The following is a 15,457-nucleotide window of genomic DNA, read 5'->3' as shown; positions in this document are numbered from 1 at the left end:
TACAAAAAAAAACGATGCCTAATGAATGGCTTCCTGTTTTCTATGTGAAAGATGTTGCGCGCATAGCTGCGCAACCGTGATTCCACTCAACAACCGGATTGCATGTTGACACTTGACTGAGTCAGGAAAACAGCTGAGCAAAGACCAAACTACAGCCATCTATCCGACTTTAGCTTATAGCTACTTATAGATGCATACAATCTGAACATTGACATGGCACTTGAGGAATATTCACAAAGAAGCTAGCTAATACAGTTAATGCAACGACAAACAACGTATTTGCTGCTTGGAAGAAACCAGGAAGATGTTTGAGAATTTCAAAGAGAGGTTGCAGACGGTGCATCAAGATTTCACAACGGGGTTTGTATTAAAGCTACTTTTATAGCTAATGCTTCATTCGTGGCCTTATGTCTTTTGACCCTGCCTGTTCTGACATTACTGTATTAGCCATTTTAAAAACTAGTTACGTTAATTAGTTAGTTAGCTACGTTAGTTTCTCCCTCTCTTCCAGCATGGCTGAAAGGCTATCTAGCTGGATGTAACTATGTGTGGGGACGAAACCATCGAACAACAAGTTTTGCGTAGCTAGCTACTAAACACAAAACACTGGCAAAAGACACCCAGGCTGGCAGTAAATGAAAACCATGAATTTCAATTTAGAAGCTGCCAAAGCTTATTGATACAGTTAGCTAGCTAACTACAGCTAGCTAAGTTGAAACATTCAGCTGACCATCATGTGACGGTAGTGAGCGAGACAGGACATTCTGGACTGGAGTCTGATGCCGGAGGTCTGAAGCAGAAAAAGTCTCAAGCAATATTTATGGCACCCTATTCCCTATATAGTGCACTACTTCAAATCAAATCAAATTGTATTTGTCACATAAACGTGTTTAGCAGATGTTATTGCGGGTGTAGCGAAATGCTTGTGCTTCTAGCGCCGACAGTGCAGTAATATCTAACAAGTAATATCTAACAATTTCACAACATATACCCAATACACAGAAATCTAAGTAAGGAATGGAATTTAAGAATATATACATATATGGACAAGCAATGACAGAGCAGCACGGACTAAGATACAGTAGAATATTATAGAATAGAAATTAGTGCACTATATAGGGAATGTGGTGCCATTTAGGACAGACCCAAAGTGTCTACTGTCATCCAATGAATATTTACATTGCTGTGACGGCTGTCACATATACATACAGTGGGGGAAAAAAGTATTTAGTCAGCCACCAATTGTGCAAGTTCTCCCACTTAAAAAGATGAGAGAGGCCTGTAATTTTCATCATAGGTACATGTCAACTATGACAGACAAATTGAGGAAAAAAAATCCAGAAAATCACATTGTAGGATTTTTTATGAATTTATTTGCAAATTATGGTGGAAAATAAGTATTTGGTCACCTACAAACAAGCAAGATTTCTGGCTCTCACAGACCTGTAACTTCTTCTTTAAGAGGCTCCTCTGTCCTCCACTCGTTACCTGTATTAATGGCACCTGTTTGAACTTGTTATCAGTATAAAAGACACCTGTCCACAACCTCAAACAGTCACACTCCAAACTCCACTATGGCCAAGACCAAAGAGCTGTCAAAGGACACCAGAAACAAAATTGTAGACCTGCACCAGGCTGGGAAGACTGAATCTGCAATAGGTAAGCAGCTTGGTTTGAAGAAATCAACTGTGGGAGCAATTATTAGGAAATGGAAGACATACAAGACCACTGATAATCTCCCTCGATCTGGGGCTCCATGCAAGATCTCACCCCGTGGGGTCAAAATGATCACAAGAACGGTGAGCAAAAATCCCAGAACCACACGGGGGGACCTAGTGAATGACCTGCAGAGAGCTGGGACCAAAGTAACAAAGCCTACCATCAGTAACACACTACGCCGCCAGGGACTCAAATCCTGCAGTGCCAGACGTGTCCCCCTGCTTAAGCCAGTACATGTCCAGGCCCGTCTGAAGTTTGCTAGAGTGCATTTGGATGATCCAGAAGAGGATTGGGAGACTCATATTGTCAGATGAAACCAAAATAGAACTTTTTGGTAAAAAGTCAACTCGTCGTGTTTGGAGGACAAAGAATGCTGAGTTGCATCCAAAGAACACCATACCTACTGTGAAGCATGGGGGTGGAAACATCATGCTTTGGGGCTGTTTTTCTGCAAAGGGACCAGGACGACTGATCCGTGTAAAGGAAAGAATCAATGGGGCCATGTATCGTGAGATTTTGAGTGAAAACCTCCTTCCATCAGCAAGGGCATTGAAGATGAAACGTGGCTGGGTCTTTCAGCATGACAATGATCCCAAACACACCGCCCGGGCAACGGAGGAGTGGCTTCGTAAGAAGCATTTCAAGGTCCTGGAGTGGCCTATCCAGTCTCCAGATCTCAACCCCATATAAAATCTTTGGAGGGAGTTGAAAGTCCGTGTTGCCCAGCGACAGCCCCAAAACATCACTGCTCTAGAGGAGATCTGCATGGAGGAATGGGCCAAAATACCAGCAACAGTGTGTGAAGACTTACAGAAAACGTTTGACCTGTGTCATTGCCAACAAAGGGTATATAACAAAGTATTGAGAAACTTTTGTTATTGACCAAATACTTATTTTCCACCATAATTTGCAAATAAATTCATTAAAAATCCTACAATGTGATTTTCTGGAGAGAAAAAAATCTCATTTTGTCTGTCATAGTTGACGTGTACCTATGATGAAAATTACAGGCCTCTCTCATCTTTTTAAGTGGGAGAACTTCACAATTGGTGGCTAACTAAATAATTTTTTCCCCCACTGTATATATATTTTTAACCTGCTCACATCTTTATAATTTCACTTCAGGATGAAGACTCTGAGTGATAAATCAAAGGAGGTCAAAGTAAAGAAGAAAGAGAGGTAAGGAAGGAGAGCAGGGTCTGTATCCATAGTGTCTCAGAGTTGGAGTGATGATCTAATATCAGGTTGGCCTTTTAGATCATAATGAATAAAGACTATATGGACAGAGAGGACCTGATGCTAGATCAGCACTTCTAGTCTAAGAGGCTTTATGAGTATAGCCCAGGAATGCCAGTCAAATCACCCATTTACATGCACTTTCTCTTTCTCCTTTCTCCTCTTTATAGCCTCTTTCCCGTAATGACTAATTTCCTGTCTCTCAACAGACATGATGAACATCTGCCACAGTTTTCTGCTGGAGTGGAACTGCTAAGTCGGTAGGTGTTGCTCTCATTGGATACGTCCAAATGAGAGCATAGGGAATAGGGTGCCATTTGGGATGCAGACATTGAAACACTCAGTGGTCTGAATACATGTAGCATAATGTAAAGGGAAGAAAACACAAGGCCTTATTTGTTTCATTAGTTTATTGTGTTTCCAAGGTACGAAGACACCTGGGTGACGCTCCACAGAAAAGCTAAAGATTGTGCGAAAGCTGGAGAGGTATGTATGAACTGTAGCACAATGTATTAATTAGACTCACATTGAATTTTGCATCAAGAATAAGAATACATAGAAACATGGGTAACATCAAACCTCTTCAACCAATCTATCCATCATCTCACAATCTCTCTCTCACCAACTCTCTTCTCTCTCTCGTCTTCTCTTCTGTCTCATCTTCTCTTTCTCTTCTCTCTGTCTCTTCTTCTCTCTTCTCTCTCTTCTCTCTCTCTCTCTTCTCTCTTCACTCTGTCTCGTCTTCTCACTCTCTCGTCCTCTCTCTTCACTCTCTCTTCTCTCTCTCGTCTTCTCTTTCGTCTTCTCTCTTCTCTCTCTCTCTCCCCCTCCCTCTCAGACAGTGGATGGAGAGGTGGTGATGCTGTCTGCCCACTGGGAGAAGAGAAGAGCAGCAGTGGTGGAACTACAAGAACAACTACAGCAGATCCCAGGCTTCCTCACAGACCTGGAGACATGCACCAATCGCATCGGTGAGTGTGCACCATCACAATGCCTGAGGTTTGATTCTTCACTCTTCTGCTGAAGTGTGTACTTGCACTCTTTCTCGTATGGATTTTACAATGGTGGAAACTCTCCAGCCAATGCTTACGCCAAGTGCACACTTCGGGAAAAGGGTGGAAAGTCGGGACGTAGCCTACGTATCGTAGACTGCACCAGGAAACCTCTAGGACCAGTCAACACAGTGGATCATATTATATTCTAGTAGAGAGAAATGTATTCTGTAGAACGGTCACAATTCCCCCCTTATGGCTGCTGAAGGTCGTACACATATCCCTTTACTGAATGTCAATGCCAGTCTTTATTTTGGGCTTTTGTTACCATTGTATGGAGTAGGTTGAGGTCTGAGGTGTTTATGACAGGCTGAGCTGTGTTCACCTTGAGAGAGCGGTGCTACTGTAGGGCGCCAACTGCCACGGCATGCCTGTTACCTGTGGAGCTTCAGCTGGCAGTGAGGTAATAACAGCTTCTAGTGCCAACATGGTGAAGGGGGAGGTAGGTAGGCAACGACAGAGACAACGGGAAAAGATGGAGCCTTTTTACACACGGATTGTTTGAAACAACACACGTTTTATAGTGTAAGGAGACAGATCTGACATCAAATCTGACTTCAGAATCAGATTCTCAAGCCACCTCCGTAGGTAGCTTGGACTACCTCTACATCATATACCATACAGCACAGAATAGTATTTGATACTTTCTTTAGTATTCCATGCGTCGGACTATACCAGTATGTATTGGTCTTCTCTAAATAGTTTCCTATATTGTACACTGATCATGTAACTGGAACCCTCCTACCCTTCCTTGAGTAGTTACTAGTGACTGAGAGCTCATCAGGATCATCATCTGTCTCTGTTATAGTGCGCCCTGTGATTTGTCACTGGCCATAGGGTGTGTTCTCCTAGTGGCATTGATTTCCTGCTGATTTGCCAGATGTCTGCGAGCCTGCCCAGCACAAATGGCACCCTATTCCCTATTCCTCATAGGGCTCTGGACAAAAGTAGTGCACTACATAGGGAATAGGGTGTTATTTGGGACTGAGGCCAAACCTGCCGATCCCAAAATCTGGATATTAGAGCAAACAACCCTTAGATATGGAGGTTATTTTAACTCACTGTTCATCGCTGGTTGTGCTGTAATCCGTGTTAGATAGTAGTTGGACTGTTTAGAACTCGGAGGAATCTCATTCTTTCATTCTAGAATGGGTGTCTCCTGTCTCAGCCAATGAGTTGCACATGATGTGAATTCTAGCGAGCACTTGGGAAATTCCACTATGAACAGACTGAGAGATGTGTTTTAGGAATGGAAAGAAGTTGAGTAGAATTCAGGGGATCTTTAACTTTATCTGGAATATTTACATTTGTAAGATTTGTTCCTGCACTGTATAGAGTTACTGATAATGCCTCAAATATGGCACATTTCCCTTTGACTTTGGACAGTGATAATGCTCCAAGTACAAACAGTTTCCCTGTATGTTCACTGGTGTTTCAGTAGTGTAGTACATTAGCTAAGTTGTAAATAATAGTTCCTTCCTTTGTTGGAATCTTTCACATGAAAATGTCATACAGACTCTGGCATCAGTCTCCCAGCGGCAGTTGGACAGACGCAACAGTCTCCCAGCAGCCGTTGGACAGACGCAACAGTGTCCCAGCGGCAGTTGGACAGACGCAACAGTGTCCCAGCGGCAGTTGGACAGACGCAACAGTGTCCCAGCGGCAGTTGGACAGACGCAACAGTGTCCCAGCGGCAGTTGGACAAACGCAACAGTGTCCCAGCGGCAGTTGGACAGACGCAACAGTGTCCCAGCGGCAGTTGGACAGACGCAACAGTGTCCCAGCGGCAGTTGGACAGATGCAACAGTGTCCCAGCGGCAGTTGGACAGACGCAACAGTGTCCCAGCTGCAGTTGGACAGACGCAACAGTGTCCCAGCTGCAGTTGGACAGACGCAACAGTGTCCCAGCTGCCGTTGGACAGACGCAACAGTCTCCCAGCAGCCGTTGGACAGACGCAACAGTCTCCCAGCAGCCGTTGGACAGACGCAACAGTGTCCCAGCAGCCGTTGGACAGACGCAACAGTGTCCCAGCAGGCGTTGGACAGACGCAACAGTGTCCCAGCAGGCGTTGGACAGACGCAACAGTGTCCCAGCAGCCGTTGGACAGACGCAACAGTGTCCCAGCAGCCGTTGGACAGACGCAACAGTCTCCCAGCAGCCGTTGGACAGACGCAACCGTGTCCCAGCAGCCGTTGGACAGACGCAACCGTGTCCCAGCAGCCGTTGGACAGACGCAACCGTGTCCCAGCAGCCGTTGGACAGACGCAACAGTCTCCCAGATAGTTGGACAGACGCAACAGTCTCCCAGCAGCAGTTGGACAGACGCAACAGTGTCCCAGCAGCCGTTGGACAGACACAACAGTGAGATACAGCTTCACAATGATGTTGTCATGACAACAGTTCCGTCAGGTAGCCTAGCGGTAAAAAGCGTTTGGCCAGTAACCGAAAGGTTGCTGGTTTGAATCCCAGAGCAGACTAGGTGAAAAATCTGCCGAAGTGCCCTTGAGCAAGGCACTTAACCATAATTGCTACTGTAAGTCGTTCTGGATGACTAAAATGACTAAATTTAACATGTTCCCTCCTCCTCTGCCACATACAGCCCACCTGGAGGCAGACTTCGAGGAGCTGGAGAGCCGGCTGATGTACCTGGAGAACCTGTGTGGTCAGTGTGAGCAGCAGCGCTTCAGACACTACCAGGTCCTGCAGCTGGAGAACTACAAGAAGAAGAAGAGGTCCGTTCTCTCTAACCTCAGGATTTTACAACATAATAACATGCACAATTGAAAATTGTTGTAATTCGCCCTGGCTACTACTGCACTTAATTTGACAACCATCCGTCAACTTTATATCCCTTAATGATTGTCTGATATAAAAAGCGGTTCACCACTTGATGCACCACTGTGCTGAGTCCAGATGGTTTCCTCAGTATCATAGCATAGCATACCGCCTCAGGCAAAACAACACTAATATTACATTTGTGATAGTCGTAGTTTTTAGATGTTGTCAGAGAATGTTTTATGGTTGATCTCTCTATTTAGTTCAACAGCAACATTCCTTAGCTGACAGCTTTGTGGCTGGCTGTGGTTTGACTTGTGATTAACAAGATAGATTCCACAAACACAAACTGGCAGCAGCATTTGAAATTAAACTGTGAAGAGGCCAGTCTCTGCCCACCCCAGGAGACTGCAGGGTAGCTGAGTGATGAACCGCCCCAGGAGACTGTAGGGTAGGTGAGTGATGAACCGCCCCAGGAGACTGTAGGGTAGGTGAGTGTTGAATATGTGTGGTAGGGCAGACCTGTGCAGGGGAAAGAGTACAGTACATTAGTCTGAATATCCTGCATACAGTCTGATTGTGTGTATGGGACAGTGTGTACAGTAGTTGTAACAAAGGGAGAGCTGGAGAGAGAGGAGCTAGGTTGAACATATACCTGGTGGAGAGAGAGGAGCTAGGCTGAACATATACCTGGTGGAGAGAGAGGAGCTAGGCTGAACATATACCTGGTGGAGAGAGAGGAGCTAGGCTGAACATATACCTGGTGGAGAGAGAGGAGCTAGGTTGAACATATACCTGGTGGAGAGGAGAGCTGGAGAGAGAGGAGCTAGGCTGAACATATACCTGGTGGAGAGAGAGGAGCTAGGCTGAACATATACCTGGTGGAGAGAGAGGAGCTAGGCTGAACATATACCTGGTGGAGAGAGAGGAGCTAGGCTGAACATATACCTGGTGGAGAGAGAGGAGCTAGGCTGAACATATACCTGGTGGAGAGAGAGGAGCTAGGCTGAACATATACCTGGTGGAGAGAGAGGAGCTAGGCTGAACATATACCTGGTGGAGAGAGAGGAGCTAGGTTGAACATATACCTGGTGGAGAGAGAGGAGCTAGGCTGAACATATACCTGGTGGAGAGAGAGGAGCTAGGTTGAACATATACCTGGTGGAGAGGAGAGCTGGAGAGAGAGGAGCTAGGCTGAACATATACCTGGTGGAGAGAGAGGAGCTAGGCTGAACATATACCTGGTGGAGAGGAGAGCTGGAGAGAGAGGAGCTAGGCTGAACATATACCTGGTGGAGAGAGAGGAGCTAGGTTGAACATATACCTGGTGGAGAGGAGAGCTGGAGAGAGAGGAGCTAGGCTGAAGATATACCTGGTGGAGAGAGAGGAGCTAGGCTGAACATATACCTGGTGGAGAGAGAGGAGCTAGGTTGAACATATACCTGGTGGAGAGGAGAGCTGGAGAGAGAGGAGCTAGGCTGAACATATACCTGGTGGAGAGAGAGGAGCTAGGCTGAACATATACCTGGTGGAGAGAGAGGAGCTAGGCTGAACATATACCTGGTGGAGAGGAGAGCTGGAGAGAGGGTATAGACTTTAGAGAGAGAGAGAGGAGAGATGATGGGAGGTTATTGTTCAGCTGTGGGTATAGACTGTATAGAGAGAGAGAGGGGAGCTGAGCTCTGCTGTATCTGAATGAAGCTTTAGAATGAGCATCATGTAATTATGGACTCACTGTAGCAGCACTTAGCAGTTGTTATTAAAAGAAAGCATGTTACAATTTAAATGTCTTATTGTTATTTCTGGTCCTGCAGTTTGTCTTCATAGACAGTAAAGGAATAAGCTATGAAGACTCTGAACTGGCACAGAGAGTCAGTGACACTAGTGAAAAGACTGCTTCTAACCGTTGTTCCTATTTTCTTTCACAGGAAAGAGCTGGAGTCTCTCAAAGGTAAGATCCCCTCTAAACATAACATTATTCTATACAGTCAGTAAGATCCCCTCTAAACATAACATTATTCTGTACAGTCAGTAAGATCCCCTCTAAACATAGCATTATTCTGTACAGTCAGTAAGATCCCCTCTAAACATAACATTATTCTATACAGTCAGTAAGATCCCCTCTAAACATAACATTATTCTATACAGTCAGTAAGATCCCCTCTAAACATAACATTATTCTATACAGTCAGTAAGATCCCCTCTAAACATAACATTATTCTATACAGTCAGTAAGATCCCCTCTAAACATAACATTATTCTATACAGTCAGTAAGATCCCCTCTAAACATAACATTATACTATACAGTCAGTAAGATCCCTTCTAAACATAACATTATACTATACAGTTAGTAAGATCCCCTCTAAACTAAAAGGGCCTTTCACTCTAGCAAAATGGGATGCAGATCAATTCAATACAGAACTCAACATTTCTAGCGGTTTTGAGTGTGGAGGCGTTGTGACTCGTTCTGGACTGGGACGCCGTCTGGCAGACTTCAAAGAGAATGTCATCATCACTGTGGTTTGCTAAACATCTCAACATATTTGATGTGCATGCTCATTAGTTTAATGACATTTTAATGTGAAACCCCAGGGAATAAAGATGTTTCACAGCTACACTACCGGTCAGAAGTTTTAGAACACCTACTCGTTCAAGGGTTTTTCTTTATTTTTGCTATTTTCTACATTGTAGAATAATAGTGAAGACATCAAAACTATGAAATAACTCATATGGAATCATGTAGTAACCAAAAAAGTGTTAAACAAATAAAAATATATTTTATATTTGAGAATCTTCAAATAGCCACCCTTTGCCTTGATGACAACTTTGCACACTCTTGGCATTCTCTCAACTAGCTTCACCTGGAATGCTTTTCCAACAGTCTTGAAGGAGTTCCCACATATGCTGAGCAATTGTTGGCTGCTTTTCCTTCACTCTGCGGTCGACTCATCCCAAACCATCTCAATTTGGTTGAGGTCGGGAGATTGTGGAGGCCAGGTCATCTGATGCAGCACTCCATCACTCTCCTTCTTGGTAAAATAGCCCTTACACAGCCTGGAGGTGTGATGTGTCATTGTCTTGTTGAAAAACAAATGATAGTCCCACTAAGCGCAAACCAGATGGGATGGTGTATCGCTGCAGAATGCTGTGGTAGCCATGCTGGTTAAGTGTGCCTTGAATTCTAAATAATTCACAGACAGTGTCACCAGCAAAGCAGCCCCACACCATAATACCACCTCCTCCATGCTTTACGGTGGGAAATACACATGCAGAGATCATCCGTTCACCCACACCGCGTCTCACAAAGACACAGCGGTTGGAATCAAAACTCTCCAATTTGGACTCCAGACCAAAGGACAGATTTCCACCGGTCTAATGTCCATTGCTCATGTTTCTTGGCCCAAGCAGGTCTCTTCTTCTTATTGGTGTCCTTTAGTAGTTGTTTATTTGCAGCAATTCTGAACAGTTGATGTTGAAATTTGTCTGTTGCTTGTACTCTGTGAAGCATTTATTTGGGATGCAATTTCTGAGGCTGGTAACGCTAATGAACTTATCCTCTGCAGCAGAGGTAACGCTGTGTCTTCCATTCCTGTGGCGGTCCTCATGAGAGGCAGTTTCATCATAACGCTTGATGATTTTTGCGACTGCACTTAAAGAAACTTTCAAAGTTCTTGAAATGTTCCGTATTGACTGACCTTCATGTCTTAAAGTAATGATAGACTGTCGTTTCTCTTTGCTTATTTGAGCTGTTCTTGCCATAATATGGACTTGGTCTTTTACCAAATAGGGCTATCTTCTGTATACCCCCCCTACCTTGTCACAACACAACTGATTGGCTCAAACGCATTAAGAAGGAAAGAAATTCCACAAATTAACTTTTAAGAAGGCACACCTGTTAATTGAAATGCATTCCAGGTGACTACCTCATGAAGCTGGTTGAGAGAATGCCAAGAGTGTGCAAAGGGTGGCTATTTGAAAAATCTCAAATATATTTTGACTGGTTTAACCGTTTTTTTGGTTACTACATGATTCCATATGTGTTATTTCATAGTTTTGATGTCTTCACTTTTATTATACAATGTAGAAAATAGTAAAAAAGAAAGAAAAACCCTTGAATGAGTAGGTGTTCTAAAACTTTTGACCGGTAGTGTATATGCAGTATTTCACAGAGTAGCTAGTTGTGACTCGTCTAATCAAACATGATGAGATTCTCCTGTTGGAGGCAGATTATGGGCTCCCAGGGTGCGTCCCAAATGCCACCCTATTCTCTATATAGTGCACTACTTTTGACCAGGGTCCTGGTTGTGCACTGAATAGGGACTAGGGTGCCATTTGGGAGGCAGGCACAGTGAGAGTCAGGGAGGAGAGATGGCTCAGCCTGACTGTAAATGCCTGCCTGACAGTGATGTGTCAAGAAAAGAGTTTGACGCTAGAAGCTTAGTCCTGTCCAGTGTCTATAATGAATAATGAATGACCAATTCAATAAACACTTTACTAGTGTGATACTAATCTCAGCTCGTTACCTGTATAAAAGACACCTGGGAGCCAGAAATATTTCTGATTGAGAGGGGGTCAAATACTTATTTCCTTCATTAAAATGCAAATCAATTTATAACATTTTTGACATGCGTATTTCTGGATTTTTTTGTTGTTATTCTGTCTCTCACTGTTCAAATAAACCTACCATTAAAATTATAGACTGATCATGTCTTTGTCAGTGGGCAAACGTACAAAATCAGCAGGGGATCAAATACTTTTTTCCCTCACTGTACAGTAATTGTCAGGTTTCCCTGAATACTTGCATCCCAAATGGCACCCTATTCCCTATTTAGTGCACTACTTCCAAAAGCAGTGCACTATGTACGGAATAGGGTGCCATTTATGACGCAGCCTAGGTTTCCCACTGTCTTCTTATTAGAAGGCCCTCCCCCTCTTGTGAGTAGTGAGTGGTTCACTCCCAGGAAGCCCTCCCCTCCTCTCTACCCACCACTACAGCAGTCTCCTCAGCCTGCACACACAGTACTGCACACGCTCCCTCACAGCATCGCAGTGTGTGTCGGAGTGTGTGTGTGTTTGGAAGCACAGAAGCATTATCCGTCCGAGCGAGGTAGTGTGGAACCACTCTGCCGGTGCAGAATGGGGGGTTAGCTGTAGCGGTGGTGGTGTAGCCGTAACATAGCTGAGCGTCTGGTCTCTCTCTCCGGTCGTGTCTGGGCTGGCCTGGGTCGTCACGATCACCAGGACACCAGTCATGTCCTCTCCAGGGAACAGCTCCAGGAACTCCTGTAGGTCACAACGCTTTCTCTCTCTCTGTCTCTATCTCTCTGTCTCTATCTCTCTGTCTCTATCTCTCTGTCTCTATCTCTCTGTCTCTCTCTCTCTGTCTCTATCTCTCTGTCTCTCTCTCTCTGTCTCTCTCTGTCTCTCTCTCTCTCTCTGTCTCTCTCTCGCTATCTCTCTCTGTCTCTATCTCTCTGTCTCTCTCTGTCTCTATCTCTCTGTCTCTATCTCTCTGTCTCTCTCTCTGTCTCTATCTCTCTGTCTCTATCTCTCTCTCTCTGTCTCCCTCTGTCTTTCTGTGTCTCTGTATTAGATATTCTTTATGTTTCAGTCTGTCTTTCTGTGTCTCTGTATTAGTTATTCTTTATGTTTCAGTCTCTGTCTTTCTGTGTCTCTGTATTAGTTATTCTTTATGTTTCAGTCTCTGTCTGTCTGTGTCTCTATATTAGTTATTCTCCTCATGTTTAAAGTGGAATGTCTATTTGGTGATGCTTTGATGTTGATGAACTGTGCTACTGCCACGGTATTCTTTCAGTAGGACTTTACTTACTGTAACCCAGGTTCCTGATATGTGGGGGTGTGTGGGGGGGATGAGAGAGACTCAGTCATATGATGAACCCATGCTGTTACGCTCCTTATTGCCCCCAACAGTTTCACTCTATTGTCAGTAAACAGAAAAGGTCAGGTTGAATTGAAGGGAAGGGATGGGATGGATCTAAGTGTTAGTGACATGTAGTAAATAGAACATTGGACAGTAGGTAACAGGAGCAATTCTACCAGTGAATTACTCCTCTATAAATGCAGTGATTTACCAGTTACTTCACTATTAAATACTGCAACATAATACACAGCTGAACAAGATGATTCCCTTATACATATCACTGGTCAGAAATGTGCAACAACGTTCTTACATAACATGTAGCGCTGATATGCCACATAGAATCTAATTAGAATGCCCCCACGCAGGCATAGACGGTCCGGGGTATCGGCTCTGGTGCTCAATGGACTGTGAACGGTGTGTTCCACTGCTCCGGGCGAGTTGCCGACTTGCCATGTTGCTATGGGTGATTTGAAGGGCAGAGATAGGCTCTGTAGAGAGCGAGAAGACACCTGTCTGAAATTGGCTCTCATGAGGACCGCCACAGGAAAGGAAGACTCCAGAGTTACCTCTGCTGCAGAGGATAAGTTCATTAGAGTTACCAGCCTCAGAAATTGCAGGCCAAATAAATGCTTCACAGAGTTCAAGTAACAGACACATCTCAACATCAACTGTTCAGAGGAGACTGCGTGAATCAGGCCTTCATGGTCGAATTGTTGCAAAGAAACCACTACTAAAGGACACCAATAAGAAGAAGAGACTTGCTTGGGCCAAGAAACACGAGCAATGGACATTAGACCGGTGGAAATCTGTCCATTGGTCTGATGAGCCCAAATTTGAGATATTTGGTTACAACCGCCGTGTCTTTGTGAGACGCGGAGTAGTTGAAAGGATGATCTCCGCATGTGTGGTTCCCACCGTGAAGCATGGAGGAGGAGGTGTGATGGTGTGGAGGTGCTTTGCTGGTGACACTGTCTGTGATTTTATTTAGAATTCAAGGCACACTTAACCAGCATGGCTACCACAACATTCTGCAGCGATATGCCATCCCATCTGGTTTGCGCTTAGTGGGACTATCATTTGTTTTTCAACAGGACAATGACCCTACACACCTCCAACTGTGTAAGGGCTATTTTACCAAGAAGGAGAGTGATGGGGTGCTGCATCAGATGACCTGGACTCCACAATCACCCGCCCTCAACCCAATTGAGATGGTTTGGGATGAGTCTGACTGCAGAGTGAAGGAAAAGCAGCCAACAAGTGCCCAGCATATGTGGGAACTCCTTCAAGACTGTTGGAAAAGCATTCCAGGGTTGAGTGAATGCCAAGAGTGTGCAAAGCTGTCATCAAGGCAAAGGGTGGCTACTTTGAAGAATCTCAAATATAAAATATATTTTTATTTGTTTAACACTTTTTTGGTTACTACATGATTCCATATGTGTTATTTCATAGTTTTGATGTCTTCACTATTATTCTACAATGTAGAAAATAGTAAAAATAAAGAAAAACCCTTGAATGAGTAGGTGTGTCCAAACTTTTGACTGGTACTGTATGTGTACATTTATTTTGCAACGCTCGCGTACGCGACGCGGGCGGTGATGTCAGCATGTAATTCACTCGGTGTGGGTAAAAATGCAGCACTGGAGAAGCACGGAAATGTCTTAGTGTCGTTCTATTCACTCCTTACTTTGGCGCTCCCTCCAGAGGGTATTGATTTCTCTAGCTCTTAACCATCATAGTAAAGAGGCAGTGATTTAGAGTAAGACCGGCAGTATGTCTGCATCACAAATGGTACCCTATTCCCTATATAGTGCACTACTTTTGACCAGGGCTCTGGTCAAAAAGTAGTGCACTATATAGGGTAACATTTGGGACGCACACTATGGCTGCTATTCCAGAGATCAATGGCTTGCTGAGGGTAAGCAGTGCTATCTGAACAGCTCTGATTGGATTAGCTGTGAGTACCACGTCTGGTCAGGCCTATCAGGAGGTTATCGGCCCTCCAGAGAGACAGGAGGAGAGACGGCAGTAAATCATAGAGCATCATAGATGCGGTGAATGGGTCAATTTAACTCAACCATGGAATTGCCATGGAAACGAGTGGGGGAAAAGGCCGTAGGGAAAGATCCCAAGTCTCCTCATTGCCCCCAGCAAAATTAGCATTTAGGCTATTGTTTGTGTATTTCACAGTATGTTGAGGTAAAAATCTGAGTATAAATCAAATCATTTTTTTATTGGTCACATGCGCGGAATACAACAGGTGTAGACTTTACAGTGAAATGCTTACTTACAAGCCCATTCCCAACAGGTGTACAGTCGTGGTCAAAAGTTGAGAACGACACAAATATTAATTTTCACAAAGTCTGCTGCCTCAGTTTTTATGATGGCAATTTGCATATACTCCAGAATGTTATGAAGAGTGATCAGATGAATTGCAATTAATTGTAAAGTCCCTCTTTGCCGTGAAAAATCACTTAATCACTGCATTTCAGCCCTGCCACAAAAGGACCAGCTGACATAGTGTCAGTGATTCTCTCGTTAACACAGGTGAGAGTGTTGACGAGGACAAGGCTGGAGATCACTCTTTCATGCTGATTGAGTTAGAATAACAGACTGGAAGCTTTAAAAGAGGGTGGTGCTTGAAATCATTGTTCTTCCTCTGTTAACCATGGTTACCTGCAAGGAAACACGTGCCGTCATCATTGCTTTGCACAAAATGGGCTTCACAGGCAAGGATATTGCTGCTAGTAAGATTGCACCTAAATCAACCATTTATTGGATCATCAAGAACTTCA

At 44.2% G+C, this 15,457-nt stretch overlaps 1 protein-coding gene across 1 annotated transcript in view; it reads left to right on the top strand.

Annotated features, from left to right (window-relative positions):
- Positions 1–75: 75 nt before the first annotated feature.
- Positions 76–15,457, top strand: part of LOC121542622 (dysbindin-A-like) — a 31,414-nt gene continuing 16,032 nt past the window's right edge. The window contains exons 1-7 of the mRNA XM_041852056.2: positions 76–360; positions 2,845–2,898; positions 3,165–3,215; positions 3,381–3,441; positions 3,794–3,926; positions 6,608–6,740; positions 8,712–8,734. Coding sequence (XP_041707990.2) covers positions 305–360; positions 2,845–2,898; positions 3,165–3,215; positions 3,381–3,441; positions 3,794–3,926; positions 6,608–6,740; positions 8,712–8,734 — 511 coding nt within the window. The 5' untranslated portion in view covers positions 76–304. The remainder of the gene's footprint in view (positions 361–2,844; positions 2,899–3,164; positions 3,216–3,380; positions 3,442–3,793; positions 3,927–6,607; positions 6,741–8,711; positions 8,735–15,457) is intronic.

Source organism: Coregonus clupeaformis, chromosome 17 (genome assembly GCF_020615455.1).
Source record: "Coregonus clupeaformis isolate EN_2021a chromosome 17, ASM2061545v1, whole genome shotgun sequence".
In the NCBI taxonomy this organism is placed as follows: Eukaryota; Metazoa; Chordata; class Actinopteri; order Salmoniformes; family Salmonidae; genus Coregonus; species Coregonus clupeaformis.
Note: the sequence above shows the minus strand (reverse complement) of the source record. Positions and strands in the feature narration are given on the sequence as shown.